This window comes from Tachyglossus aculeatus, chromosome 7, assembly GCF_015852505.1.
Source record: "Tachyglossus aculeatus isolate mTacAcu1 chromosome 7, mTacAcu1.pri, whole genome shotgun sequence".
NCBI classification, from domain to species: domain Eukaryota; kingdom Metazoa; phylum Chordata; class Mammalia; order Monotremata; family Tachyglossidae; genus Tachyglossus; species Tachyglossus aculeatus.
Genome location: NC_052072.1, coordinates 28,649,642 through 28,664,437, shown reverse-complemented (window position 1 = coordinate 28,664,437; position 14,796 = coordinate 28,649,642). Strand labels below are relative to the sequence as shown.

Below are 14,796 nucleotides of genomic sequence, written 5' to 3'. Positions count from 1 at the left end.
TTTCTTCATAAGTCACACTTAGTTCTGCCTTAAAAAAAAAAAACAAGATTAAAAGGTCCTTATTATCAAAATAACCTCCTAGCCCTCAGGGGACATTGGCAGGAAAGACTCAGAAGCTGTGAGAGACTGACGCAGCCCCCAGGCCTCTGTCTCCCAGTCCTTACCATTTATTGAAAGAAGATAACTTTTCCCCTTTCATCAGTGTAACTAAATTGCAGCACCACTTTGTTTGGCTCCCTCCCCTTCCCCTGTAGGGCCATGATGACAGAGAACAGGAAGTACTGCCATTTTGTGCTGTTGAGAAGGACGACTCTTCCTCCCCCTGCATCCCAGACCAGAGAACCGTGGATCAAATAGGGCCTACCATCTCCGTCCCTAGGATAGGGCCTTGTGATTCCATTATGGGCTTGCCCAGAAGAGAATGTGGGAAGTGGAAAGGGGGTGGTTCTATTCCCTTAACTTTGTCGTAAGGACCCCAGTGTTCCTCAGGATGGAGGGGAACTGGGGATGATGGGGATGTGCTGCGGGGCTGGGTGGGGGGAGGGGAGTTGGGGGGAACTCAGGAGGACTCAGTGCAACCTTGGTCAACACATATATGGCTTTTATCAATGGGGTGGGCAAGAGACATGGAGGGAGCAGGGTGGCTGACGGCTTGTGGCAGAACCTGGCTTGGAATGGATTTTCCTTTCCTCTTGGAATTCAGGGAGCTGCCACTCGGGAATGGAATTTCCAACGCTCTTCCATGCAGGTCTCTTCTGGAGTCCCCCCAGGAACATTCCCCCGACTCTCAGAAGCACAAAGCACATGGAACTTTACTCCTCCCTCCCTCACTGCCCCCTCCGGCAGCACACACTCACACAAATGGGATGAATCACGTCCTCAGGCAGACAAGAAGAGGCCTGGTTGTGGGGAAAGAAATCCATAAACTGGCATTCATCTCCTACTGGTGAAATGTCCATCAATTTTGCCCCTCTGACTCACTCTCACCTGGACCTCAGAGACCTTACAAATATTTAAACATTCTTCCCATGAAATTCTCCGTCTCTACCGAGGGCAGGTTACTTGTCTTCAGAGAGGGTCATCCCGTTGACATTTTTAAGAGCAAAGCGTGTTGGGAAATCTAGGCAAATCAACAGTGTGGAGAGATTGTCTAGAGTCCACCCTCGGGGTGGAGTCTGAGGAGTTGATTTCCTCAATCTGGTCTTTCAGGGAAGCTGAATCTCAGTCTCTTGGGGTTTGATATTGCAGACAGACTAGCAAGGAGTTTCTGGGGACTGCCAGGCCCGGGAGAAGCCAGGCAGACCTTATCTGAAAAGGGCACTATGCACCAATCGCCCGGAATGCTGCTTTACGGAAACAGAACGGTGAAGGTTTCCCCGGGGTGATGGAGCCCGGAGTAGCCAACCATCCTTTCAAGTTTGGCCAGTCCAATTTCCGGATCTCCCTGTCTTCTGAGACGATTGATGTGGGGTCACCGGATTTCTGGAAACATTCCCAAAGGAGTCAGATAAAACTGAGATCTTGGATCGCCTCAAGAGGTCATCAAGATCCAGCTATTATCCAGGGGTTTTCAGAAGCAGTTTCCCAGAAGAACGTGCTACAGTCTCCATCCCAGAGAGGGGCCCCTACGTGCCCTCATTACCCTTCCGGCCCCGTCTAGTACCAAACGGAGAGGCTCAAAGCTGTTCAGTGGCAGACACATGCGGCCCACTTGACGCTCAGAAGCAGAAGCACCCGCAGGTACGTGGTTTGTGGTCCAGCTCGGTGTTGTCCTCTCAGCAAAGTTCAGGAATCACTCCCGTCACCTTCCTGATTCACCACCAAATGAACGGCAGCAAGGACAGGGGACGGGAAATGCGGCTGTTGGGCTGGTTTCTCAGAGAGTCTAGGAAATAGGAAATGCCTCATTTTTCTCAGTTTGCCACCAGTTGGGCTCCAGAATGTTCACATTTGGTGGTCCATCACCACAAGGCTTGAAAATCATTCAGAGAAAAGGAAGTGCTGCCATTTTGTTGGCTCACCATTGAGCTCCAGAACATTCCGATGACAGGAAGTGCCACCATTTTCTCAATTTACCTCAAAAGGTCCCAAGAGAGAGATTTGACCGAGGATTTGAATGAACGGTGGAGAATGGATGGGTCATGCAGCAAAGGGCAGCTCCAGAGAGAATGAAACAAGACAGACTTCAGTTCCACCTCTTTGGGGACTCTCCTAGCACAGCTAACAAAGGTTAGTTTGTCTTAAAAAAAAAAAACAACCAAAGACGAAAATGACACACCACTGACCAAAGGGAAAAAAAAAACCTCTAAAGTTGCATAACTGAGGTATTGATAGCTCTGGATCGCTTAGATGTTTGTAAGGTTGCAGGGAGCCCCACTGTGTCCTCTATTTGTTCTTTCCCAAAAGGGCGTCCACCTCCTCCTCGGGCTTCAGGGAGTGCCACTGGGCAATGGGCCGCCGGGGATTGGCCAGCATGTCAGACCAGTGCCTCAGCTCCGTGCCCGTGGCATTGCAGCCCACGAAGATTTTACCAATGGCCTCGTTTTTGCCCAGCTTGTCGTAGTCCAGGACCGTGACCACCACCTGGACTTTCTGCAGAAAGAGACCAAAGGAAGATCTGTAATGTCTGACGAGGCTCAGGACAAATTTCCCCTTCCTCAGGAGAGATGCTGAGCTAGGCATGTTCTCTGAGGGTCATTTTATTCATTCATAATAATAATAATAATGATATTTGTTAAGAGCTTACTACGTGCCAAGCACTGTTCACAGTCTTCTAGACTGTGAGCCCACTGTTGGGTAGGAACCGTCTCCATATGTTGCTAATTTGTACTTCCCAAGCGCTTAGTACAGTGCTCTGTACACAGTAAGCGCTCAATAAATACAATTGAATTGAATTGAATTCTAAGCACTGGGGGGGATACAAGGTAATCAGATTGTCCCCTGTGGGGCTCACAGTCTTAATTCCCATTTGACAGATGAGGTAACTGAGGCCCAGAGAAGTGAAGTGACTTGCCCAAAGTCACACAGCAGACAAGTGGCGGAGCTGGAATTAGAATCTGTGACCTCTGACTCTCAAGCCCACGCTCTTTCCATTGAGCCACACTGCTTCTCTGAAGCAGCGAATAAATTCATTCATATTTATTAAGCACTTACTGTGTACAAAGCACTATACTAAGCACTAGGGAAAGTGCAATATAACAATAAACAGACACATTCCCTGCCCACAATGAGCTTATTTCATTCACCCCTTCCTTCCAGGAAGTACTATTCTTACCCCCAAATGTGGGGTAGGCAAGTCACATAACTTCTCTGTGTCTGTTACCTTATCTGCAATGGGGATAAAAGCCTATTTCCTCTTTCTTAGACTGAGTCCCATGATGGGTAGGGACTGTCCAACTGGATTGCCTTGTATCTTCCCCAGGGCTCATTACAGTGCTTGGCACAAAATAAGTGTTTAACAAGTACCGTTAAAAAAAATTTAGTCCGATGTCTTGGCTTATGTTTAAAACTAGGATCCTTCTGCTGTAACTCCATTCAGTTATTCATTCAATCATATTTATTAAGTACTTACTGCGTGCAGAGCACTGTACTAAGTGCTTGGAAGACACATTAAACATTAGCTCTCTTCCTCCCTTCAAGGCCCTACTGAGAGCTCACCTCCTCCAGGAGGCCTTCCCAGACTGAGCCCCTTCCTTCCTCTCCCCCTCATCCCCCTCTCCATCCCCGCATCTTACCTCCTTCCCTTCCCCACAGCACCTGTATATATGTATATATGTTTGTACATATTTATTACTCTATTTATTCATTTATTTTGCTTGTACATATCTATTCTATTTATTTTATTAGTATGTTTGGTTTTGTTCTCTGTCTCCCCCTTTTAGACTGCGAGCCCACTGTTGGGTAGGGACTGTCTCTATATGTTGCCAACTTGTACTTCCAAAGGGCTTAGTACAGTGCTCTGTACACAGTAAGCGCTCAATAAATACAATTGATTGATTGATTGATAAACAGACACATTCCTTGCCCTCAACGAGCTCTCCTTTTGTTCTGACCTCCAAGAAATGGCCATAGCCTTTATAATATCCCTCCTTTGACCATAGAGTCATTACTGAATCTGTCTTCAGCCCTTTCTCCTGGCTAAATAATAATGATGGTATTTTGTTAAGCGCTTACTCCAATGCCTTTGGTGCAGGGGTTGGAAGAGAACCCATGGCTCTCTCTTTAGGTCTGGATCTTCACAATTCCAGTTGTAACTCTCGAGCAGAAGCACTCACTCCTTGGGTGGACACAGCCCCCAGAGAACAATGGCCTCATCTTCTCCTTCACAGCTCTCTGGGCAGGAAGCAGTTAGCTCATCCCCCCCTTTGAGCTGTAACTGAGGGAAAGTTGGCCTCTGCCTGAGGAACAGCATACACCTCAATCAAGCAATCAATCAATGGTATTTTTGAGTACTTGTGTGCAGAACACTGTACTAAACACTTTGGAGAGCACAGTAGAATTAGTAGATATGATGCTCTTGAAGAGCTTACAGTGAGTTGGAACTGTTCTTTGACACTCTCGATATCTCTTTTTATCACTCATTCTCCTTTCCTCTTTCTCTCTCCCTTCCTCTCACTTTCTCTATCCATCTCCTCCCCCTGTCTTTTTCTTGCCTCGCCTCCTCTTTCCCCCACCATCTTCTATTCAAATTGTATGATTGGCTGTTTGCACGCCAACAGCTCAAAGCTTTCATTTTATTTGGCTTGTCTGTTTGAAAAGGTTGCAGCCTTCTGCCTGCATTAATCTTTTCCCATAGGAGTTAGGGATGGGGTGGGCCAGAGAGAGGAAATTGTCCCTCCCTATTTTACAGAGGGAGATCATGAGGCCCAGAGAGGGAAAGAGGCTTATTCCTGGTCACCCAGAAAGCCAGCAATCCTGACTCCTGACCCATTTTTTAAATGGTATTTGTTAAGCACTTACTTTGTGCCAGGCACTTTACTAAGTGCTGGGGTATGTACAAGGTTATCAGGTTGGGCAGAGCCCTTGTCCCACATGCGTCTCCCAGTCTTAATCCTCATTTTACAGATGAGATAACTGACGCACAGAGAAATTTAGTGACTTTCCCCAGGTCACACAGCAAACTAGTGGTGGAACTGGAATTAGAACCCAGATCCTTCTGATTTCCAAGCCTGGGCTATTCACTAGGCTGCACACCAGCTTCCATTTGGGCCACCTGAGTATGCCCCAAGATTGCCCAGGAAAGTCAGATTGGCTTAAGATGTGGGCAGTAGCCGGGGGTAACTGAAGGTGAATAATAATGATAATGATGATGATGGTATTTGTTAAGTGCTTACTATGTGCCAAGCACTGTTCTAAGCGCTGGGGGGGATACAAGGTTATCAGGTTGTCCCACGTGAGGCTCACGGAGAAGCAGCGTGGCTCAGTGGAAAGAGCCCGGGCTTTGGAGTCAGAGGTCATGGGTTCAAATCCCACTCCACCACTTGTCAGCTGTATGACTTTGTCAAATCACTTCAATCAATCAATCAATCGTATTTATTGAGTGCTTACAGTGTGCAGAGCACTGTACTAAGTGCTTGGGAAGTATAAGTTGGCAACATATAAAGACAATCCCTACCCAACAGTGGGCTCACAGTCTAGAAGGGCTGGGCCTCAGTTACCTCATCTGTAAAATGGGGATGAAGACTGTGAGCCCCCCCGTGGGACAACCTGATCACCTTGTAACCTCCCTAGCACTTAGAATAGTGCTTTGCATGTAGTAAGTGCTTAATAAACGCTATTATTATTATTATTAATCCCCATTTTATAGATGAGGGAATTGAGGCACAGAGAAGTTAGGTGACATGAGGGAATTGAGGCACGGAGAAGTTAGGTGACTTGTCCAAAGTCACACAGCAGATGAGTAGCTGAGGTGGGATTAGAACCCACGACCTCTGACTCCCAAGCCTGTGCTCTTTCCACTAAACCACACTGCTTCTCTAATAATAATAATAATGATGGCATTTATTAAGCACTTACTACGTGCAAAGCACTGTTCTAAGCGCTGGGGAGGTTACAAGCTGATCAGGTTGTCCCACGGGGGGCTCACAGTCTTCAGTCCCCATTTTACAGATGAGGTAACTGAGGAACAGGGAAGTGAAGTGTCTTGTCCAAAGTCACCCAGCTGACAATTGGCGGAGCCGGAATTTGAACCCATGACCTCCGACTCCAAAGCCCGGGCTCTTTCCACTGAGTCATGCTAATGCACACCATAGGAGCGCCCTGAATAACTGCTTCTTCATCAGCTTGTAGTCAAGTCCCAGCCAGGATTCCGCCCCCCTAGCCTGCTCCCCAGCACCAGAGGCACTCTAAAGGAATGGAGTCTACTTTACTCTCACCTCTCAGAAAGGACCAGCTCAATCAATCAATCAATCGCATTTATTGACCACTAACTGTGTGCAGAGCACTGTACTAAGCGCTTGGGAAGTACAAGTTGGCAACATATAGAGACAGTCCCTACCCAACAGTGGGCTCACAGTCTAAAAGGGGAAGACAGAGAACAAAACCAAACATACTAACAAAATAAAATAAATAGAATAGATATGTACAAGTAAAATAAATAAATAGAGTAATAAATATGTACAAGCATATATACAGGTGCTGTGGGGAAGGGAAGGAGGTAAGATGGGGGTGGATGGAGTGAACTGCACAGACAATCCTGCAGCCTCCACTTCCCCGAGGGGGCCGGTCCCCAGAGTTGCACTGGAACTGTTTCAGCCGCCCTCTCCCACCCCCTTTCATCCCTGGGGGAATTGCTCATCCAATTTATCAGTGGTATTTATGGAGCAGTTACTTGGGAGAGTACAATACAGCATAGTTAATAATTGTGATATTTGTTAATCGCTTATTATGTGCCAGGCACTGTACTAAGCACTGGAGTAGATACAAAGTAATCAGGGTGGACAAGTCCCTCTCCCACACAGGACTCACATAATTCCCATTTTACAGATGAGGTAACTGAGGCCCAGAGAAGCTAATAATAATAATGGCATTTATTAAGCACTTACTATGTGCAAAGCACTGTTCTAAGAGCTGGGGAGGCTACAAGATTATCAGGTTGTCCCTCATGGGGCTTACAGTCTCAATCCCCATTTTCCAGATGAGGTAACTGAGGCCCAGAGAAGTGAAGTGACTTGCCCAAAGTCACCCAGCTGACAATTGGCGGAGCTGGGATTCGAACCCATGACCTCTGACTCCAAAGCCCGGGCTGTTTCCTACTGAGCCACGCTGCTTCTCTGTGACTTGCCCAAGGTCGCACAGGCAGACAAGTGGCGGAGTCAGGATTAGAACCCAGGTCCTTCGGATGCCCAGACCCCTCCATCCTCTAACCATTAAGCCATCAAAGTTGGCAGACACTGGTTCCTGCCCACAGGGAGCTTACAGCCCTCAGGGAAAGGCCATTGTTGGGAGCCACAGGAAGAAGCAGCAGAAGCCAGTTTACCCAGATAATCCGTGCCCTAGGCCCCTCAACTTCAAGGTAACTAACACTGTCTCCCACTTTAGAGTATAAGCGCCTAACGGGCCCAGAAATGGGTATTGAGTTGTACTTCCCACAGATCTAGGAGTCTAGTATCTTACCTCCTATGATCTAGGATCTTACCTCCCCTTCCCCACAGCACCTGTATCTATGTATATATGTTTGTACATATTTATTACTCTATTTATTTTACCTGTACATATCTATTCTATTTATTTTATTTTGTTAGTATGTTTGGTTTTGTTCTCTGTCTCCCCCTTTTAGACTGTGAGCCCACTGTTGGGTAGGGACCGTCTCTATCTGTTGCCAACTTGTACTTCCCAAGCGCTTAGTACAGTGCTCTGCACACAGTAAGCGCTCAATAAATACGATTGATTGATTGATTGATTGTCAGAAGAAATGTGGTCTAATCGTAGCTCCACCATTTGCCTACTGTGTGACCTCCAGCAAGTCACTTCAATTCTGTGCCTCATCTCTAAAGTGAGGATTAAATACCTGTTTCCTTTCCCCTTACATAGTGAGTGCATGTGGGACAAAGGACTGTATCTGATTGTATTTATCCAGCGCTTGATGACTACTTTTACTACTACTATTATTACTAGCAGCTTGGCTCAGTGGAAAGAACCCGGGCTTTGGAGTCAGACCGGGTCATGGGTTCAAATCCCGGTCCGCCACTTTCATTCATTCATTCAGTCATATTTATTGAGCACTTACTGTGTGCAGAGCACTGTACTAAGCACTTGGGAAGTACAAGTTGGCAACATATTGTCAGCCGCATGACTGTGAGCCCGCTGTTGGGTAGGTACTGTCTCTATGTGTTGCCGACTTGTACTTCCCAAGCGCTTAGTACAGTGCTCTGCACACAGTAAGCGCTCAATAAATACAATTGATTGATTGATTGATTTGGGCAAGTCACTTAACTTCTCTGTGCCCCCGTTACCTCATCTGTAAAATGGGGGTTAAGACATTGAGCCCCACGTGGGACAACCTGATAATAATAATGATGGTATTTGTTAAGTGCTTACTATGTGCAAAGCACTGTTCTAAGTACTGGGGGGGGGGATACAAGGTGATGAGGTTGTCCCATGTGGGACGCACAGTCTTAATCCCCCTTTTACAGATGAGGGAACTGAGGCTCAGAGAAGTTAAGTGACTTGCCCAAGGTCACCCAGCAGACATGTGGAGGAGCGGGGATTCGAACCCATGACCTCCGACTCCAAAGCCCGGGCTCTTTCCACTGAGCCACGCTGCTTCAACTTGGAAACTCCCCAGCGCTTAGAGCAGTGATTTGCACATAATAAGCACTTAATAAATGCCATCATTATTATTATTGCTACAATTACTGCTGCTACTACTGACTGCTACTCACTGCTCTAGTTGAGTAGGTGTGGCCAATCAATCAGTCGTATTTGAGCGCTTACTGTGTGCAGAGCACTGTACTAAGCGCTTGGGAAGTACAAGTTGGCAACAAGTTGGCCGAGTTCAGGGGTCACATTCTCACCTGGGCATTTCTAGTCTGCCTAACTGGTAGGGGAGACCCCAAGATACTCCAAGGAGGCAACTTTCTCCCTCCGCCTCCTCCTCCCCGCCAACCCCAGAGCACCGAAAGAGCCGGGTGGCTCACCTGAATTTGCTCAAAGGGGATTTCGAAGCTGAAGGACTCGTTGAAATACGGGTTCAGGGTCTTCTTCTTCACCGTCGTCTTCTTCTTTTTCAGCCTCTTGCCATTCTGCATCAGGTGGATCTTTACATAGGGATCTGAGGCAGGATGGGAACAGGGGGGTGGGTATGTGTGCGTGTCTCTCCCCCCACCTCGGGAAAGCCAGTCACAAGAACTTGATCAAGACCCTTAGCTGGTCAAACCCCCTTTTAGACTGTGAGCCCACTGTTGGGTAGGGACTGTCTCTATATGTTGCCAATTTGTACTTCCCAAGCGCTTAGTACAGTGCTCTGCACATAGTAAGCGCTCAATAAATACGATTGAGGATGATGATGAAACCCAGGCTCCCTGAGCCCCGCCTGGGGTTCTGCCGCCGAGATTCGGGGTCACCCTGCAGGCGAGTGGTGGAGCTGGGATGAAAAACGGGGTCTCCGGGGTCCCAGTCATCATCATCATCATCATCAATCGTATTTATTGAGCGCTTACTGTGTACAGAGCACTGTACTAAGCACTTGGGAAGTCCAAGTTGGCAACATCTAGAGACAGTCCCTACCCAACAGTGGGCCCACAGTCTAAAAAGGGGAGACAGAGAACAAAACCAAACATACTAACAAAATAAAGTAAATAGAATAGATATGTACAAGTAAAATAAATAAATAAATAAATAAATAAATAAATAAATATCTTTTCACTAGGCCGGTTTTCACGCTCCACTCCCAGCCCAGGAAGGGCTGCATAACTCCTTAAGAAGGTGACAGTGAAAGCCGCCACCTCCAAGTTGACGGTTTTGAAGAACTGGAACTATGGGGACTCCGCCCTGCTCACCCAGAACCCTGACCATCAGAGGAGCCAACTGCGCAGATGGGGAAACTGAGTCCCTGTGAGGTGGAATGAGCTTTGCTATGGTACCCATAAAGTGCTTACTATAACAATAATAATGATATTTGTATTTTTAGACTGTGAGCCCACTGTTGGGTAGGGACTGTCTCTATATGTTGCCAATTTGTACTTCCAAAGCGCTTAGTACAGTGCTCTGCACACAGTACTCTCAATAAATATGATTGATGGTGATGATGATATTTGTTAAGCGCTTACTATGTGCCAAGCACTGTTCTAACCGCTGGGGTAAATACAAGGTAATCAGTTGGTCCCACATGGGGCTCACAGTCTAAATCCCCATTTTACAAATGAGGTAACTGAGGCACAGAGAAGTTAAGTGGCTTGCCCAAGGTCACACAGCAGACAAGTGGCAGAGCAGGGATTAGAACCCATGTCCTCTGACTCCCAAGCCCGTGCTTTTCCACATGTGGCAAGCACTGTTCTGTGTGCTGGGGTACATAAGTTAATCAGGTCATTCATTCATCCAATCGTATATATTGAGCGCTTCCTGTGTGCAGAGCACTGTACTAAGCGCTTGGGAAGTCCAAGTTGGCAACATATAGAGACGGTTCCTACCCAACAGTGGGCTCACAGTAGAGAAGGGGGAGACAGAGAACAAAACAAAACATATTAACAAAATAAAATAAATAGAATAAATCTGTACTATTTATTTTATTTTGTGAAGATGTTTTCTGGAAGCACACAGTCCTTCTCCCACAGAGGGCTCTCTGTCTTAATCCCCATTTTACAGATGAGGTAACTGAGGCCCAGAGAAGTTAGGTGACTCACCCAAGGTCACACAGCAGATATGTGGCAGAGTGGTGATTAGAACCCAGGTCCTTCTAACTCCCAGGCTCGTGTTCTAGCCACTAAGAGGTCTGGTCTAAGCCATAATGCTTGGGGGCACTCCATCCATGGATGGTGGGGAAGAAGAGTTGGGTCAAAGGATAGAGAAGCAGCGTGGTTTAGTGGAAAGAGCATGGGTTTAGGAGCCAGAGGTCACGGGTTCTAATCCCGGCTCATTCATTCATTCAATCGTATTTATTGAGCGCTTACTGTGTGCAGAGCACTGTACTAAGCGCTTGGGAAGTACAAGTTGGCAACATATAGAGACGGTCCCTACCCAACAGCGGGCTCACAGTCTAGAAGAGGGAGACAGACAACACAACATGTGGACAGGTGTCAAATCATCAGAATAAATAGAAGTAAAGCTAGATGCACCTCACTAGCAAAATAAATCAAATAGTAAACATGTACAAGAGAATAGCAAATATGTTCATTCATTCATTCATTCAATCGTATTTGAGCGCTTACTGTGTGCAGAGCACTGTACTAAGCGCTTGGGAAGTCCAAGTTGGCAACATATAGAGACGGTCCCTACCCAACAGCGGGCTCACAGTCTAGGAGGGGGAGACAGACAACAAAACAAAACATATTAACAAAATGAAATAAATAAAATGAATATGTACAAGTAAAATAGAGTAATAAATATGTACAAACATATATACAGGTGCGGTGTCAGCTGTGTGACTTTGGGCAAGTCGCTTAGCTTCTCTGAAATGGGGATGATGAATAATAATAATAATAATGATGATGGTATTTAAGTGCCTACTATGTGCAAAGTAAATATTTATTTATTTATTTATTTTACTTGTACATATCTATCATATTTATTTTATTTTGTTAACATGTTTTGTTTTGTTGTCTTTCTCCCCCTTCTAGACTGTGAGCCCACTGTTGGGTAGGGACCATCTCTAGATGTTGCCAACTTGTACTTCCCAAGCGCTTAGTACATTCTCCATCCCCCCCGCCTTACCTCCTTCCCTTCCCCACAGCACCTGTATGTATGTATATATGTTTTTACGTATTTATTGCTCTATTTATTTATTTTACTTGTACATATTTATTCTATTTTATTCTGTTAATATGTTTTGTTTTGTTCTCTGTCTCCCCCTTCTAGACTGTGAGCCCACTGTTGGGTAGGGACCGTCTCTATATGTTGCCGACTTGGACTTCCCAAGCACTTAGTACAGTGCTCTGCACACAGTCAGCTCTCAATGAATACGATTGAATGAATGAATAAATGCTCTGCACACAGTCAGTGCTCAATAAATACGATTGATTGATTGCAAAGCACTGTTGAAGACTGTGAGCCCCACGTGGGACAATCTGATTCCCTTGGATATACCCCAGCACTTAGAACAGTGCCTGCACACACTCAGCACTCAATAAATATGATTGATTATATTATAGTCAGCTGGGGGACTTCGGGCTTCTAGACTGTGAGCCCACTGTTGAGTGACTTCCCAAGCGCTCAGTCCAGTGCTCAGCTGGGTGACTTCAGGCTTCCAGACTGTGGCCTTCCCAGACTGAGCCCCCTTCCTTCCTCTCCCCCTCATCCCCCTCTCCATCCCCCCCCAACTTACCTCCTTCCCTCCCTGCAGCACCTCTATGTATGTATATATGTCTGTGCATATTTATTACTCTATTTATTTTGCTTGTACATATCTATTCTATTTATTTTATTTTGTTAGTATGTTTGGTTTTGTTCTTTCTCCCCCTTTTAGACTGTGAGCCCACTGTTGGGTAGGGACCGTCTCTCGATGTTGCCAACTTGGACTTCCCAAGCACTTAGTACAGTGCTCTGCACACAGTCAGCGCTCAATGAATACGATTGAATGAATGAATGAATGCCCTGCACACAGTAAGGGCTCAATAAATACGATTGATTGATTGATTGCAGAGCTCTGCTGAAGACCGTGAGCCCCATGTGGGACAACCTGATTCCCTTGGATATACCCCAGCGCTTAGAACAGTGCTTGGGACATAGTAAGCGCTATATGCTGCCAACTTGTACTTCCCAAGCGCTTAGTACAGTGCTCTGCACACAGTAAGCGCTCAATGAATACGATTGATTGATTGATTGAGTCTATCTATTTTATTCTGTTGATATGTTTTGTATTGTTCTCTGTCTCCCCCTTCTAGACTGTGAGCCCACTGTTGGGTAGGGACCGTCTCTATATGTTGCCAACTTGTACTTCCCAAGCGCTTAGTACAGTGCTCTGCCCACAGCGCTCAATAAATACAATTGAATGAATGAATGAATGCTCTACACACAGTAAGGGCTCAATAAATATGATTGATTGATTGATTGCAAAGCACTGTTGAAGACTGTGAGCCCCACGTGGGACAACCTGATTTCCTTGGATATACCCCAGCGCTTAGAACAATGCTTGGGACATAGTAAGCGCTATATGTTGCCAACTTGTACTTCCCAAGCGCTTAGTACAGTGCTCTGCACACAGTAAACGCTCAATGAATACGATTGATTGATTGATTGATTGATTGATTGATTGATTTAAACAATAAAGAAAGGATGCTTTCCCATCCTAAATTAGCAGCCCGGGGCTCAGGAATCAGCCGGCTCACTGCTGCCCCCTCGTGGTGACTGGCGGCCCTGCGCTTACCTGACAGGCCCCCAACATCCATCTTTTTCAGGTTCTTGGCTTCAAGGATGCACACTGTGAGTTTCCCAGCCGTGGGCACATACCGCAGGGAGGTGCAGATGTCTCCCAATTTCTCTGGCTGGCACAGGGAAGAAGGAGGGTTAAACAAGTCACTGGTTACCCTCCGTTTAGAACCAGGGTCTCCCTACATAGACAACGCACCGATGGGGGAATCCCCCAGCACCCCAGGCAGACGGGGTGTAGGAAGGGAAACATCCACTTTTTAAGGGGACCCCGCATCTGGGAAGTTCGCTCTTCCTGTTGTCTAACTGCCCAGCTCCTCACTGTGGTCTTAAAGCCCCGTGGAGTTTATGGTCACTTTCCCTGGGTCAGGTTGGAGGGCCAAGGGGACCTGGAACGATAGTGCTGAGTGCCGGGGTGGATTCAAGCAAATCGGGTTGGACACAGTCCCTGTCGCATGCGGGGCTCACAGTATCAATCCCCGTTTTACAGATGAGGGAAGTGAGGCCCAGGGAAGTGAAGTGACTTGCCCAGGGTCACATAGCAGACAAGTGGTGCAGCAGGATTAGAACCCATGACCTTCTGATTCCCAGGCCCTTGCTCTGTCCGCTATGCCATGCTGCTGTGAGAGTCACAGAGGAGGTCGGACTCACTCTTGGAAGCGGTCCTTTGGGATTCCCACATTCCCCTCTAGGGGAACAAGGAGGGAAGGGAATGTGTTTCAGACTCTCTGGGGGCCAGTGTCAGCCCCTCTTGATGGCCCTGCCTGGCTCTGGCACCCTTCTACTCAGGTGCCAAGCACTGGTATGGAGCGGCTCATGCCAGGGTCACAGCCCCAGCTTCAGGCCAGGGTCCTGGGTGGACTGAAGAGTACAGCACGTTTGGGGACACTCAATGCTCCTACTTGGATTTTTAAATAGGACAGATGCCCTTTGGCCCTGCCTCAGAAGCAGAGGGATGAACAAGATGACCCCATGAGGTCCCTTCCAGTTTGAGGGCTTAGTCGGGGTCTGGCTCAGTGTGGGCCGCTCCCTCCTCTGCTGGCCCCTGCGGCCCCCTCCTTCCCTGACACAAGCCTCACCTCCTCCTTCTCTCCACCCTGCAAGTCCCTCCATTCCTCGATGGGCTGGCCCAGGTCCACGGTGTTCATGGGCACCTTGACCTCCCCGATGATGTCGTGCTTGGAGAACCGGTCGAAGTCATAGATGGCCATCACCAGGGTCTTGCCCCCCAGCTCCTGGTAGGGCACCTGCAGGGAGGAAGGGGAGGGGAGAGCG

At 47.2% G+C, this 14,796-nt stretch overlaps 1 protein-coding gene across 5 annotated transcripts in view; it reads right to left on the bottom strand.

Annotated features, from left to right (window-relative positions):
- Positions 1 to 576: 576 nt before the first annotated feature.
- SYT2 (synaptotagmin 2) overlaps positions 577 to 14,796 on the bottom strand; it is a 168,754-nt gene continuing 154,534 nt past the window's right edge. For all 5 annotated transcript variants that reach the window (XM_038749200.1, XM_038749196.1, XM_038749198.1 and 2 more), the window contains 4 exons: positions 14,601 to 14,768; positions 13,520 to 13,637; positions 9,138 to 9,271; positions 577 to 2,592 (listed from right to left, as the gene is read on the bottom strand). In XM_038749200.1, coding sequence (XP_038605128.1) covers positions 2,386 to 2,592; positions 9,138 to 9,271; positions 13,520 to 13,637; positions 14,601 to 14,768 — 627 coding nt within the window. In that variant the 3' untranslated portion in view covers positions 577 to 2,385. The remainder of the gene's footprint in view (positions 2,593 to 9,137; positions 9,272 to 13,519; positions 13,638 to 14,600; positions 14,769 to 14,796) is intronic.